The sequence below is a fragment of the Kalmanozyma brasiliensis genome (assembly GCF_000497045.1).
Source record: "Kalmanozyma brasiliensis GHG001 unplaced genomic scaffold PSEUBRA_SCAF15, whole genome shotgun sequence".
Taxonomy (NCBI): domain Eukaryota; kingdom Fungi; phylum Basidiomycota; class Ustilaginomycetes; order Ustilaginales; genus Kalmanozyma; species Kalmanozyma brasiliensis.
Window position 1 is genome coordinate 166,011 of NW_015961954.1, and position 13,703 is coordinate 179,713.

At 57.1% G+C, this 13,703-nt stretch overlaps 6 protein-coding genes across 6 annotated transcripts; 2 read left to right on the top strand and 4 right to left on the bottom strand.

Annotated features, from left to right (window-relative positions):
• Nucleotides 1–102: 102 nt before the first annotated feature.
• Nucleotides 103–707, bottom strand: PSEUBRA_001710 (uncharacterized protein; the record flags this gene model as incomplete). Its single annotated transcript, XM_016434923.1, has 3 exons — nucleotides 103–135; nucleotides 294–463; nucleotides 674–707. The coding sequence occupies 3 exons, from the start codon at nucleotides 705–707 to the stop codon at nucleotides 103–105; spliced, it is 237 nt and encodes a 78-aa protein (XP_016293625.1).
• A 346-nt stretch (nucleotides 708–1,053) lies between these two features.
• On the top strand, nucleotides 1,054–2,067 carry PSEUBRA_001711 (tRNA (guanine-N-7) methyltransferase; the record flags this gene model as incomplete). Its single annotated transcript, XM_016434902.1, has 1 exon — nucleotides 1,054–2,067. One exon carries the CDS (start codon nucleotides 1,054–1,056, stop codon nucleotides 2,065–2,067), a length of 1,014 nt encoding a protein of 337 aa, XP_016293626.1.
• Nucleotides 2,068–2,321: 254 nt separating this feature from the next.
• Nucleotides 2,322–3,269, bottom strand: PSEUBRA_001712 (uncharacterized protein; the record flags this gene model as incomplete). The annotated part of the gene is made up of 1 exon (XM_016434928.1): nucleotides 2,322–3,269. One exon carries the CDS (start codon nucleotides 3,267–3,269, stop codon nucleotides 2,322–2,324), a length of 948 nt encoding a protein of 315 aa, XP_016293627.1.
• Nucleotides 3,270–4,507: 1,238 nt separating this feature from the next.
• On the bottom strand, nucleotides 4,508–5,443 carry PSEUBRA_001713 (uncharacterized protein; the record flags this gene model as incomplete). Its single annotated transcript, XM_016434926.2, has 1 exon — nucleotides 4,508–5,443. One exon carries the CDS (start codon nucleotides 5,441–5,443, stop codon nucleotides 4,508–4,510), a length of 936 nt encoding a protein of 311 aa, XP_016293628.2.
• Nucleotides 5,444–5,898: 455 nt separating this feature from the next.
• On the top strand, nucleotides 5,899–6,771 carry PSEUBRA_001714 (Tudor domain protein; the record flags this gene model as incomplete). The annotated part of the gene is made up of 1 exon (XM_059464698.1): nucleotides 5,899–6,771. The coding sequence occupies one exon, from the start codon at nucleotides 5,899–5,901 to the stop codon at nucleotides 6,769–6,771; it is 873 nt and encodes a 290-aa protein (XP_059321192.1).
• Nucleotides 6,772–6,844: 73 nt separating this feature from the next.
• On the bottom strand, nucleotides 6,845–9,754 carry PSEUBRA_001715 (Cation/H+ exchanger; the record flags this gene model as incomplete). The annotated part of the gene is made up of 1 exon (XM_016434920.1): nucleotides 6,845–9,754. The coding sequence occupies one exon, from the start codon at nucleotides 9,752–9,754 to the stop codon at nucleotides 6,845–6,847; it is 2,910 nt and encodes a 969-aa protein (XP_016293629.1).
• Nucleotides 9,755–13,703: the final 3,949 nt, after the last annotated feature.

The following is a 13,703-nucleotide window of genomic DNA, read 5'->3' on the forward strand; positions in this document are numbered from 1 at the left end:
GAGTCCTGGGGACCTCAGTAGAGCACATGCATGAATCGAAAGGCACACTGAATAAGGACGGAAGAAGGTGAGCCTTAGATTTGTGAGACAGTATGTAGGTGTCTACGCAGTGTCGATGACCCTGAAGCCCTTGACCTGTACATCAATCGCATCGGAAGCACACGTCAAAAGTCAGCATTCTTCGCTTCACTTCGTTCGATCCCGCGTCCTCTTCTCCGAAACATGTCCATCGCATCTCCCTGAGGTCCTCGAGACGTAGAACGGTCAAACAGAGACGGGGCTGCGAAACTCACCTTGGCATCGGCCAGCAACGAGTGGTACTTCTTGGCAAGGTCGCTGCACGCCTGGTAGTGGTTGACGCCCTCGGCCTTGTGGCACTTCTGCAGTTCCTCGCGCACGATCCTCGCCTCCATCGTGCGAACCCACGATTCGCGGATCTTCTCCTCTCGTTGCGAGAGCGTCTCTGGTTGGCCGCAAATGGGTGACGATACGACATGTGAGCGGACGTGTGTGATGTTGCGCGTCGGGCAAGAATAAAGGGCCGATTCGTCGAGTACGATTAAGGTGTTGGGATGTGGGGTGAGAAAGAGGAAAGGGAGATGTGGTCAGTCGAAGTGGTCAGGAATGGGGCAGGTCAGAACGGGCGCCGGAAGGCGTGGATCGGCATACGAACCTCGCATCTCTTCGGCGCTGGGAAGCTTGTCCATGTTGGGGGGTGTTTGTGCTCGTGCGTCGCTGTTGTGCGATGCAAAGGAGTATGAGGCTTGGGATGGGAGGGCGTGGGTGATGGCAGGGGTCGAAGTTCAGGATAGTGTATCTGCTTGTGGTCGACCGGAACCGATTCGCATTGCGCTTTCCTCGGGTCCCGGGCCCGCTCGAAAACCCCCCAATGTTAGGCCTGAAATTTTGGCTCTCCACCTCGAGCTGTCAGGAAGAAATTTCTCCCTCACCACCATCTTCAACCATCACCTACCTCACAACAGCGCACAACCGTCATCCCCGTCGCACGACCACCCAATACCCAGCACCATTCCATCACGGATCGAAGACGTCATGGCTAAGCGCAAGCGATCCGCCCTGGCGCACGTCGCCTCTGGCACGTCCACCGCCAAAACCGAGCACGACCGCATCGCGCTCCTCCAATCCAAGTCGCACATCAATCAGCTCTCCGGCGGCCGCATCATCATCCCCCAAAAACGATGGTATCGTCAACGAGCGCATGCAAATCCCTTCTCAGACCACTCGCTAGCATATCCCGCGCAACCGGGAGAGATGAACTGGGGCACGATCTTTCCTCGGTTTTTCGACGCCAAGACGGGGGCTAGCAGGGGTAAAGGGGTGGTGGAGTTTGCCGATGTGGGATGTGGATTTGGGGGGTTGTTGATGCAGTTGGCGCCGTTGTTTCCGGAAACGCTGATGTTGGGGCTGGAGATTCGGGTGCATGTGACGCAGTATGTGCACGATAAGATCGTTGCTCTTCGTCTAGCTGCGCAGCAGGGGCGGTTGGAATCCGCCCCCGCAGAACCCGTTCCCGAGGACCAGACGTCAACACCACAGCCAGCAGCGGAGGAGGTCGAAGGGGAGGAGGCAGACGAAGCAGCACAAAACGCACAACTCGTCTCGTCCGCACACCTCACCCCTGGCTCCTACGACAATGTCGGCGTTCTCAGGGCAAACGGCATGAAGTTCCTCCCCAACTTCTTCACAAAGGGCCAGCTGAGCAAGCTATTCTTTCTGTTTCCAGACCCACACTTCAAATCGCGCAAGCACAAGGCGAGGATCATCTCGCCCACGCTGCTCGCCGAGTACGCGTACGTGCTGCGACCAGGTGGCATCGTGTATATCATCACGGATGTCAGGGAGCTGTACGATTGGATGGATAAGCATTTAGGAGAACATCCGCTGTTCAGGCGGTTGGTCAAGGACGAGGGTGTGTTGAAGGGGGATCTGTGTGTGGAGGCGGTGTATGGGGCGACGGAGGAGGGGAAGAAGGTCGAGAGGAATAGGGGAGATAAGTGGTTCAGCGCGTTTGAAAGGGTGGACGATCCAGCGGAGGACGAGTTGTAGTCCCGAGCAATGGTCATTGTGACGATCACTGTGACAGTCTTGTCTGTGTGTGCAATTGTGCGAGGGGCCGCTTGATGAAAGTGCGCAGCTGTGCACCGAGGCAGAGCGTCAAGCGAACCTCTCGAGGGCTGCCGTCAGAACCAGCCTCTGTGTTCAAGATCATGCTCCTGCGGTCACAATCGATAAAGACCTCTCCAAAGACCTCATCAAGCCCACACTCGACCAAAAGCATGCACACATCTTGTGTTGCAGTATCACAACTTGCTCTCGCCCGCCTGCCCACCGACCTTGCCGTTGTCCAAAAAGTTAGCGATGCTCCTGACCCAGTACTCGATCTCGAAATACTCGTACCAGAAATGGCCGAACTCCTCGCTCGGCGTATCCGTCAGTCTCTTTGCATGTTTGACTCCGGCCAGAATCCTCTCGCTCTCGTCCCACAGCACCATCCTGTCCCTCTTTCCGTGGATCACCATCACGGGTACGCTCTCTGGGATCCTTCCCAGTTGCTCTCTCAAATCCTCGCTCTGGATCGCCATGAATTGCAACCCGATCACCCACGCGGGTCGGTTGGTGTTGCGTACCATCTCCAATCGTTCCTCGAACTTGCGCTGCATCGGCTTACCGGGTCCCAGCACGTCCTCGTGGTACTGCACGCGCATCATGTTTTCCGTGATGTAGTCGTTGCGCTTCTTCTTATCGGGGATCTTTTCAGCTTCGGCATTGAGTGCGTTAAGGTTGACGTCGCCACGGGGGAGTTTGACCATGGTAGCAGTCAAAATGGCCTTGCGCACACGCACGCCGTCGATGGTGACACCGGAGGAGTCTGCCTTGGCGTATTCAGGGGAGGAGAGGATGGCTTGCGTGATGTGTCCGCCCATGGAGAAGCCGAGCAGGTCGATCGTGCTGTACCCCAAGTGGCGGGCGAGGTGGATGACGTCCAGACCCATGCTATAGAGGGTCAGCTCTTGATCCCACTCGGAGGAGACCGTGGACTCGCCGATGGCGCGGTGGTCCGAGATGACGAGGGGTCGCGTCGCGCCCAGGGCTTCGAACAGAGGCGACCAGTCGGGCATCACGGCGGACAGGCCGTTGATCAGGAACAGGGGCGTGCGCGATTTGGCAGTGGAGTCGGAGGGCGTGAAGGTGCGGTACGCCATCCGACACCCGTCGGACAGGTCGAAGAACTGGGTCTTGGACGCCATATTGGTTTGGTCGAGGGGATATAGGGCGAGATGATGAAAAGAAGGAAGGAAGGAAGAAGGATGCAGCATTTGCGGGGGAAAAGCAGTCGTGTGGGGTGGGTTGAAAGAGTGCGTGCGGACACCATCCGGTACCTCGGCAATCAAGTGGTAACCGTCCGAATTATTTTTGAAGTGTTAGAGCTTGGGTCGATGTGAGGCATGCCCCTTGATGCCGGGTCGCCATTCGTAACACCTTGCTCACGCTTGATTGCTCAATCTCCTCTGTATTGAGGTCAAGGCTCGACACAGGCACACGCCAATTTCTGATCTAGCATCGATGTCGATCAATGCCATTTGCAACTGAAGTTCTCCGTCATCGCCCCAAAGAGGGCGCTACAATTTCTTAGAAGCGTTGCGTGGCTGTGGTTGCATGCCGCGGAAGCAGCTCATCGCGATGATGCGCATTCGTTTCTTGCTGATATCTCGAGGAGCTTCTGATCTATTTCGGCAGGATCAGTCATCTCCACAGATTTGATCACATCGAACTGGATACCTGCAGCATTTTCCACCTTAACGATTCTGTAGTGCTGCTGCTTGAGCGACTCCTTGCTTATATTCAGATCTCCAGCAAGATAGTTGGGAATGCCGTGCAAGATCCACGAAAAGTCGGCATGGGGTCCGGTACCAGCGGCATTGGCCAAGTCGGGATAGATCTTGATTCCTTCCGCCTCTTGAGGTGCTTGGCTTAGAGGCATGTATCCGTGCAAGCCAAATAGGTGCGGGGGCGGCAGAGCACCGTTGAACAGAGCGTGATTGTGCTTAACGTTGCTGTCTGCAGTAGCTGCCGCAAGCACTACGGTGTACATCGCAGCTGACACGATAAAGTGCGACAGCATCGAAAAGATTGAACGGTCGGGATCAGGTTGAAAATACAGAAGATTCGAGACAGGGTGATTCGGCTGAATGTCGCAGATCGTGCAAGGTTGGGAGGGAGAGGAGAGGAACAGTAAAGCAGCTGTTAGTTGGAGCTGCTCTTGATGAGGCTGACACGGCCGTTCGGAAGCTGCACTCCGCCTGCAGGAATGAACACGTGCGTTGCCGTGTTAGCCGGCGGGTCCTCAAGTGGAAATCTGTCCGAGGGATCCAAGCGCCATTGCTTTGAAAGACTGACTTCCTGCGGCTTCATGAGCTTCTCAAAGTGTCACAGAAAGTCATCTTCCCTCCAGGAATGTCATTAACACAAAGGACGAGGAAGAAATCTATTGAGCCGTCACACTCGACGATGCGACCAATGGAACGATTTGGTAGTGACCTTGCTCTAGTAGATCTCGATCGAGATCCCTGTTCGTCACAAGGTAGCTCGGGATGCCCCACAGCTGCCAGCCGAAGTCGTGGTGCGGCGAAGTGCCGTTGACGGTGGCCAAGTCAGGCCAGATCTTGGTTCCTTCCGGCACCTCGTCACCTACCTGACTCAACGGCACGCGGCCATACAGACCAAACAGGTGGGGTGGAGGCAGTCTGCCCTGGAAGAGGTCGTGATTGTGCTTGACGTTGCGTTCTGCCGTATCTGCGGCTAGCACCACTGTATACTCCGCAGATTCGTTCTCGATTTGGCGGCCTCCAGCATCTTCCACCTTTACAATTCTGTAATGCCGCTTGTCGAGCGCCTCGTCCCTGAGCTTCTTGTCCTGAATGAGGTAGCCGGGAACCCCCTCCAAGATCCACGAGAAGTCGGCGTGTGGGCCGGTGCCAGCAGCATTGGCCAGGTCGGGATAGATCTTGAGATGTTCAGCGTGTTCAGGCGCTTGGCTCAGAGGCGTGTACCCGTGTAGGCCGAACAAGTGCGGGGCCGGCATGGAGCCGTTGAACAGAGTGTGATTGTGGGCGACATTGGTGTCGGCGGTCTCAGGGGACAGTATCACCGTGTACTCCACAGGTTCGACCTCGATCTGGCGGCCTCCAGCATCTTCGACTCTGACAATTCTATAGTGCTGCTGTTGGACCAAGTTAAAGTCAAGGTTTCTCTCCGCATAGAGGTAGCCGGGAACACCGTGATCGAGCCACGTGAAATCGCAATGCGAACCGGTGCCAGCAGCGTTGGCCAGATCAGGGTAGATCTTGAGCCCTTCAGCATCTTGATGCGCTTCGTTCAGGGGCATGTATCCGAATAAGCCGAATAGATGCGGAGCAGGCATGTTGCCGTTGAACAGAGCGTGGTTATGGGCGACATTGGTGTCGGAGGTCTCAGGGGACAATGTCACCGCGTATACAGCTTGCATGTCGGAAAGCTAAGGGGTACAGATAGGATGATCGAAAGGAGGAGGGAAAGATCACCGACCTGCGTGAAGCGGAACGAGGACATGCAGGGCGAAGCACTGGTCAGAGTCTTTCGACTCGTGCGTCCATAGTGCAGGCGTGCACGGTGGCTCACGGGCCCCCCATTGTCGTGATCGCTGTTCAAGGTGTGGGTGCACACCACGAAGCCCACCGACGCCATAGAGCATGTTCCTAATTTTTGGGTCGACTGTTAGACCCCGGCCCAAAGCCACCGGGCGGCGAAAAAGTTGACCTCGCATGCAAGGACCCTGAACGACCCGCATTCACCTTCCACCATCACCTCTTCACCAACCACATCATCCGGAACGGCACGATGGACGACGAGCTGGAGCTGTACACGCTGCAACTGGCGCAAGTGAGCACCGCGCTCGAGGCGGATCCATCCAACGAAGACCTGCGAGCGCTCAAGGAGGAGCTGGAGAACCTGGTTCGGCTGACGCAGTCGCTTGTTGGATCGTCTTCCAGCACTGCATCGACGAGTCAGACACCCGCCGTCAAATCACAGAGCGGCTCGGATGGCAAGCGCAAAAGGCACGATGGAGAAGAGGCGAAGTTCAGCGTGGGTCAAGAGGTTTCGGCCAAGTACTCGGCAGATGGCCGGTGGTATCCTGCCACAGTTCGTGCGGTGAAAGACGGGAAGGTGACCGTGAGGTATCAAGGGTATGGCAACGAGGAGGTGCTGCCGGTGTCGCAGGTCAGGGTGAATGATGCGACGTCGACTTCGGCCCCTCCTCCACCCTCGAAACCGTCAGCACCTTCACCACCACCGGTATCGAGTACTGACCTCAATCCACCACCTCCGCCGCCAGCATCATCAAGCACGGACCTTAACCCACCACCACCACCCGCACCATCAGCACACCCGCCTCCACCACCTCCCTCTTCCAGCCTACCCCCACTCCCGCCACCACCCACATCCAGCCAACCTCCACCTCTTCCATCCGCAACACCACCAGCACCTGCCCTCGACGAGCGCGCGCAACGCAAGCATCGCAACGACAAAAAGCTCCTCCGTCGAGAACAAAAGTCGATGCAACAGCTCCAAAAGGCCGCCTCATGGCAAAAGTTCGCCTCGAAAGCAACCCAGTCCGGTGCGCTGCGCAAGAGCATGTTTAGCACCAGCGAGGATCCTTACGCCAAAATCGGCGGCAATGCACCAAAAGGCGGGATGAAGAAGTTAGGTTGACAGCACAGACATTGGTGAAACTGGGTATATTCATGACATTCCATGGACAGTCGTGAGAAGCGTGTGAGGGTGACTAGCGGCGAGCAGCGGTGAAGCCAGCCGCAATGACAAGCGTGCTACTCGCGCCGTTGCTGAAAGTGAGCGCGGTAGCAGGTTCGCCAATGACCTTGGTGATTTCGCTGTTGAGCTGGCGCTCCACGGCGTCGCCAGAGTGGTGCGTCTGAATCAAGGCCTTGAGCTCGTCCCGGTGCGTCTGGGTGGGGTTCCTCCTCCCACGACCTACGACGACGATAGCGGGTTGGTGCGTCTCCGTCAAATGGATCAGCTCGCGCAGGGGTCGCGCCGTGGAGACGATCTGAACCGTGAGTCGGCCGTTGAACCTGTCAGCGGCGATTTGGTCCTCAACGCGTTGCAGCGCAAGGTCGTCCTCGAGCGTCGCTTCGAGGGCAGATTGAAGTGGGACACCTGCACGAGCACCGTGCTGCGTGGGGTATACAGTGTCCATGTTGGATCCGCCCGCTCGAAGCGCCGCTTGGTGCGTGTAGTTGAGGCTCAGCTCGTGGTGTACCGTCGGCGGCACAGTGGGAAGCTGGTCTTCACCCGCTTCCTCGGACGAGATACGGCTCATGCGGACGACGAGCACCGAGAGGCTGCGGTTGTTAGCGCACAGCCTGGCCACGAGGTCGAGAGCGGCTCGGTCGTCGGGACCACCCATGAAGGCGAGCAGGACGTGCTGCGTACCGACACGAGAGAAGAGGCCTTGCTGGCTGCGCTTATTGGTGACCTTACGCTCGATGAGCAGGCCCACGTCCGTCTCGGCCGTCTGGATGATCTTGCGGACCACGTTGAAGTGCTGTGCCGAGTATCGGCCCTTCAAGCCTTCCGAGGGGTTCGAAGCCCATCCGCCACCGAAGAGGTTCTCGAGCGGGTTGGCGAGCGTTGCAGCCAAAGGCGAGGAGGGGCCCGCGACTGGAGCAGCGTCCTGTCCGGCAGAAGCACCACTGTTGACATTCGAGCGCGCCGACGAGAGGGTCATGGGCAGAATGATAAAATTGGAACCAGCGTGCTTGCAGCGACGAGTGACGGCGGTGGCAAACTCCTCTTGAGGGATGACCGACATGCTCGACTGAACGGGCAGACCGTTGAGATGCGCAAAAGTCTGGAAGACGTTGATGATGGGGTCGGCACGCATCGTGTCTTCAGACTCGGAGACCTTCATGACAGCCGAGGTACGATCGGTGAGTTCGACGAGGCGCAGAGCGTCGATGCTGATCTGAGCTTGCGAGCGGCCGCCGAGTGCTGAAGCATACGGTGCCTCCGAGGCCAAAACCGGTGGCTGGTATTCAGCGCCATTGACCGACGGCTCGTCGTCATCGCCAGTGTCGGTCGATTTTTCGTTAGCTTCGCTGTGCGTGCCCGAGGAAGCTTGCTTGGATCTGCGGTGACGCAAGCCCTGGGACGCGACATCGCTTTCGGCACTCGTGCCAGGGTTGGCAGCGGCGAGCGTGGGCTGCATGAGCTGAACCAGGGTCATGAGACCGGGGAGGTGCTCAAAGCTGCTGAGTACGACGAGCAGACGCTTGGGCGACAGGCGCGAGCTGGTGTCGTGATCGTCCTCCTCTTCGCCCGTGCTGGTCTTGCCGCCGTGGTGCGAGTGGGTGGAAGCATCGTCGAGGCTGGTGCGGTGGCTCTCCGGGTAGATCCAGAGGGTCAAGGGCGTGGTGATGACCGTCGACACGACAGCCATGAGCACAAACATGGAAAAGACACGCGTGTCGAGAATGCCAGCGGAAAGGCCGATGTTGAGCACGATCAGCTCGACGAGACCTTTGCACGACATGAGCGTGCCCACTGCAGCCGACTCGCGCCAATTGAAGCCGAATACCTTGGCCGCAGCAGCACAGCCGATGAATTTGGAGAAGAAGGCGATGACAATGATCGCAACGGTGTATGCCCATGCAATACCAGAGTTGAGATCGCCGAGGTTGGTCTTGAGACCCGAGAGCGCAAAATAGATGGGCAAGAAGATGACGAGCACAAGATCCTCCATCTTCTCGGTGAGAGCAATGGCGTAGCCGCCCTCGTGCGGAATCATGAGACCGACAAGGAACGAACCAAAGATGGGATGCACGCCAATGATGTCGGTGATCCAAGCACTAACGAGGACGAGCAGGAGCGTGATCATGATCATGACCTGGTTAGGGCCATTCTCGAAGCTTCCAGTGCGGCGAGCGAGCCAGATAAAGGCGGGGCGGATGAGGAAGAAGAGCATGAGGATCCAGCCGATGGCGCAAAGGAGGATGTAGAGGGCGGTGAGGCCCGTGTCGGCGTTGACGAGTGCTACGGTCAAGGCGAGCAGAATCCAGCCGACGACGTCGTTGCCCACACCGGCAGCGAGGACAATGACGCCGACCTTGGTGTAGAGCAGCTTGGTTTCGGTGAGGATGCGAGCGAGCACGGGGAAAGCAGTGATGGCCATTGCGACACCTGTGAAGAGGATGAAGTGGCCGAAAGAGACGTTCTCCTTGTCGATGAAGGTGTTGTAGATCCCGACTGAGACAGCGGCTCCCATACCGAATGGCAGCACCATCCCTGCGAGACTGATGGCGGTGGATTCCTTTGCGCAGCGACGAATGACACGAGTGTCGACTTCGAGACCGACGAGGAAGAGAAAGAGCACGAGACCCAGAGTGGAGACGAGGTTGAGATATGGCAGGGACTGAGGAGGAAAGATGTGCTGGGTGAAGCCAGGGATGCGGCCCATGGCGGTGGGACCGAGCAAGATGCCGCCAATGACTTCTGCGATGACACGAGGTTGACGGATCTTCTGGAGCAGGAAACCGAGGACGCGCGTGACGATAATGATGATGGCGGCTTGGATGATGAAGAGTCGGAGCGGGTTGGAAGTTTCAAACTTGGTGGGGTCAGCGCCGCCAATGACGCTGTCGCTGCTAGCAGCGCGCGCGATCAAGAAGTGCGACATGTTGGCAAAAGGTGTACGAGGCGGCGACTGTATGCTGTATGACGCAGAGATCGCCTGCATCTGCCAGAGGCGCTCGAGAATGACTGAGCTTGAAGATCTCTTTGTGTCGTCGCCGTGGGATGCGGTAAGAGATGGCGGGGACCGTGAAGAGGTGGTGGTGCTGAAGAGCGGGGTATAAGGTCTGGCGGGAAGGAAAACCAAGCGATCAGGCAGACGTCTATAAAGGAGAGCCGGTAGTTTTGCGAAAGGAAGGATGGCCAACAATAAGGGAGGAACGAAGCCACGTGAACGAGGAAAGCCAGTGCTTGCCAGCAAGGAGGAGATGCGAGGCTGGCTGTTGGCGCTGACAGCTGGTTGTAGCTCCGACGATGCAGGGGTGAGAGTGAGCGACAGTCACGGAAGGATCTGTGGTGGTGGCGGCAGCACTGAATCAAGTCGCGTTGGTGGTGATAGGCTGTGACTGCCAAGCCAAGCAGCAAAAGGGGGGTGTTGGTTGGTCGTTGGAAAGAGGCAGAAAGCCAAGAACAGCAGGCTGCGCACCTGACAGCCTGCGAGCTCTAATCACGAATCGCCAAGCCCTGTGCCCTCTTGGAAAAATATCACGCACCTCCGAGAGTGCGCCACCAAAAAAATCAATCACTCACGCGCTCCCACGCTTCCGATCATCACATCACTCAGATATAATAGGAGCAAGAGCCGCTGGATCGGACATGCCGAGGGCCCGGTCTGGGCCTCATCCAGACCATATCTCGGCTCTTCCGATCGCTGTTCTTGTCCTGTACTACGTGACAATGTGACAGGAGCAAGAACCCACTTGTCGAAGCGGAGTCATTCTGGAACGTGGAATCGAAATGGCATTTTGCAACGTGGCAAAGGAGCAGCGGTAAGCCACCTTACCTTCCTTGCTCACAGGCGTAAGTTTCTGCTCCCAGTCTGCTTTGCTGTAACTTGGCTGTCGGTTGGGTCTGCTCGGACAAGGCGACGAGCCTCTTCGGCTCCCTCAGGCCTCGATCTCAAAAGCCCCGACAAGCGCTCGGGATGGGTCAAAGGCTTTGCTAGGGGCTTGGCGCGCGTCTTGGTTCCCCGCTTGGTTGCACCTTTTCCAAAGAATCAGGAGCTCCCTGCATCTCACTCCCATGCAGGGTCTCACCGTCCTGCGTCCACCTCCAGTCCAATGCTGTAAACCGCCCCTTTCGCCCAGCCATGACTCCTGAGTTGCTTGATACTACAGCACACGAAGCCTCGATGCTTCTATGGCATTGTGAATGGGGTGTAGGTATATGGCCGACTTTAGACGCCGTTTTGAAGCGGCGAGAGAAGGGAGAGAACTTTCCTGCTGATAAGATGTTAGAGTTGCTTGCACTTTACATTTGATTATGATGGCATCTTGTGCATGTATGCCGATGACTCTCGTCTAATGGAGATAGCATGTCGGCCAGCTTGATCCGGACGCCAAGGTTACAAGCCATCGTGTCGATCACGGTGACATCATCTTCATGCGCTTCATGTGCGCATCGGACAGAGGCTTCAAGATTATATGGGGTGCAGCTGCAGTTTTCGCGGCTCTGGAATGTTTGAAAGTGCGACATTGGCTTGCTCGGAAGCTGGCTGCCGACCGTCTCTCGCCTACCACCAATCACAGTTCGATCGACGAGGCCCGACTTGAGTTTGAGCTACCGCATATGATCACGCGGCTGGGCATCATGTCTCAGACTACAGCGCCACACCTTACTCGTCAGCAAGCATATGCCCTCGGTATGGACCATGTGATCTCCCCGCCCGCTGAACAATGACGTGCACCCTGAGCTCGCTCTCGTGCATCTGTCGTGTACCAACGGATGAGGCGCTCCTCAGTCGCTTTGGTCGAAAGCTCAGACTACAAGTCGAAACTCGATCACGCCTCCTTCAGAGCTTGTCGGCGTGTGATGGAACGAGGCAGGAACGACCAACTCCGAACAAGCGAGGGCATTTCGCTCGGTAACGTGTGCCTTTCGAAGAAGAGGCGTGAGAACTTTGCACGACTCGCTTGTATGCTTCCGTCGTTCGCGTGCAGCTGATCATAGGCGAGTTCTAAGCTGCATACCGATCAACTTTGCTCGCTGAAAGCTACACGTAGCAAGCCGGCGCTGGTCTGTAGGTGTGTCACGACCAAAGAAGAACCACGCGCATGTAGCATGACGACGAAGCTTCAGCAGCTTTATCTCTCGCTTAGAGTTTTCGCGAGCCGATTGACGAAGGTCCAATCCGAGTAAGTCGTCCGAGCTGGCCGAGACGATTTGAATGTGCAACACTCGAAGTGACTCGATCCGGTTTGGCATCGCAAGTCCACAGACAGGCACATGAGAACGTCGAGTTGTGTCACGACCCTGCGCCTTCGCAAGAGGAGGAAGCACGCAAGCCATGCAAACCCTTGACAAGCGAGGAGATAGATTGCTCGATTAAGGTTTGCCGTGTTCAAGCTCAGTCCAAGACAGGTTCCAGATCTTCTCCAGCTGCGAGTTGAGCCAGGGGCAAGGCCTGTTTGCGCTCGGGTTCGAGGAGAATGAAAACCTTTTTTCCTGCGAAGGCGACCAGATCTGTGGAACCTCGCAGGATGATGTCATGTTTTTGCACGCTTCTGCAAAGCTCGCGTTGGCGGACAGGCGTGGCCGAGGTCGTACGAAACTCATTTTCAGGAAAGGCCAAAAGTGCGTCGACCTACTGCAGACGAAAAGATTGGACAACTGACAGACCGGCTCTAACAAGGCCAAAATTTGCGACCGTGCTAACCTACCACCAGGAGCATTCATGGTCTCGTTCGTCGGCCGGACAAGCTTCCGTCCCCTTCTCGATCGAACATCGATGATGTTTCGGTTGCCGGCCTGTGGAAGGGAGGATCAAGCTGCTGTGGCCGGGAGCTTTGGCAGCGAACGAGCTCAAATGCTTCGTGTGGCTTGGCCGCGGGACATGGCTCGGTACTCAGTTTATGGAGTGCCTCCGTCTGAGTCCAAGCTACACCAGCTCAGGATGAGGTCGTTGGACGTTTTTTGACCTTCCAGCAGAAGCTTCAAGGCCAGCACGCCGTCAGCTGCCACGTGAATTGCCGATCTGTCATTGGGGCTCTGCCGAGCCGCCCCTCGGGATCGTCGGACAAGCGCGGCGGGACTGAACGAATGGGAAGCGCAGGAGAGACTACGGCGATCATCGTGTCAATGGACGTCGGTGTCTGATGCGACGGCATTCGAGCTCGGCATCGTCGCTTCTGATGCTCAAGCAGTCATCGACCTTTTGACGCGTCAGTGAGCGACCCCGCGGTTGGCTGTTTTGACGCTCCGACGGTGCAGGATAGTTTTCTCCGAAGCGATCGCTGACATTGAAAACGAGGGTCTGGACCCGTCTGTGTCATTGAAAGGGGCTGCCGTCGGCGGTGATCACCTCCAAAAGCCAAGCCGGCCTTTGTATGCGACATCCAGGCCGCGGCAAGAGTGTCGTTGCTTGCCGCTTTCCGTGTTTTCCTGGCCAGTATCGATCAGAATGGGTAGTGGCGTCGACGATCGATTGCCGAAGCGATGCAGACTCGGACGCTGTGGATCGAATACGCCCCTCATGAATGGCGTGACAGACTTGAGCCGTGGCCGCGGCCTTCGGGCCGCCAGCTGACATGGTATCCGATGGACGGCGACCGGATCGGAGTCGGTGGAGCGCACCATGTCAGCTGAGCCGAGCATGTGATGGTCGTGCTTGCCGTGGGTCAGTGTTTTGTCTCGCACGTTGGCGCATCTCGGAACAGTCTCATGGGTCTCTTGTACAGTAACCGGCGATCAAGATTTGGATCATGTCAAACCTGGACCGGACACGCCCGTCTAAAACGAGCATGATCGACCCTTGTTCGCGAATCAGACACATGTCGAGATGCTGCCGCGCGTCGAACGCCTGCTTCTCATTGCCGCCATCGCCGAGGCTGACTGGC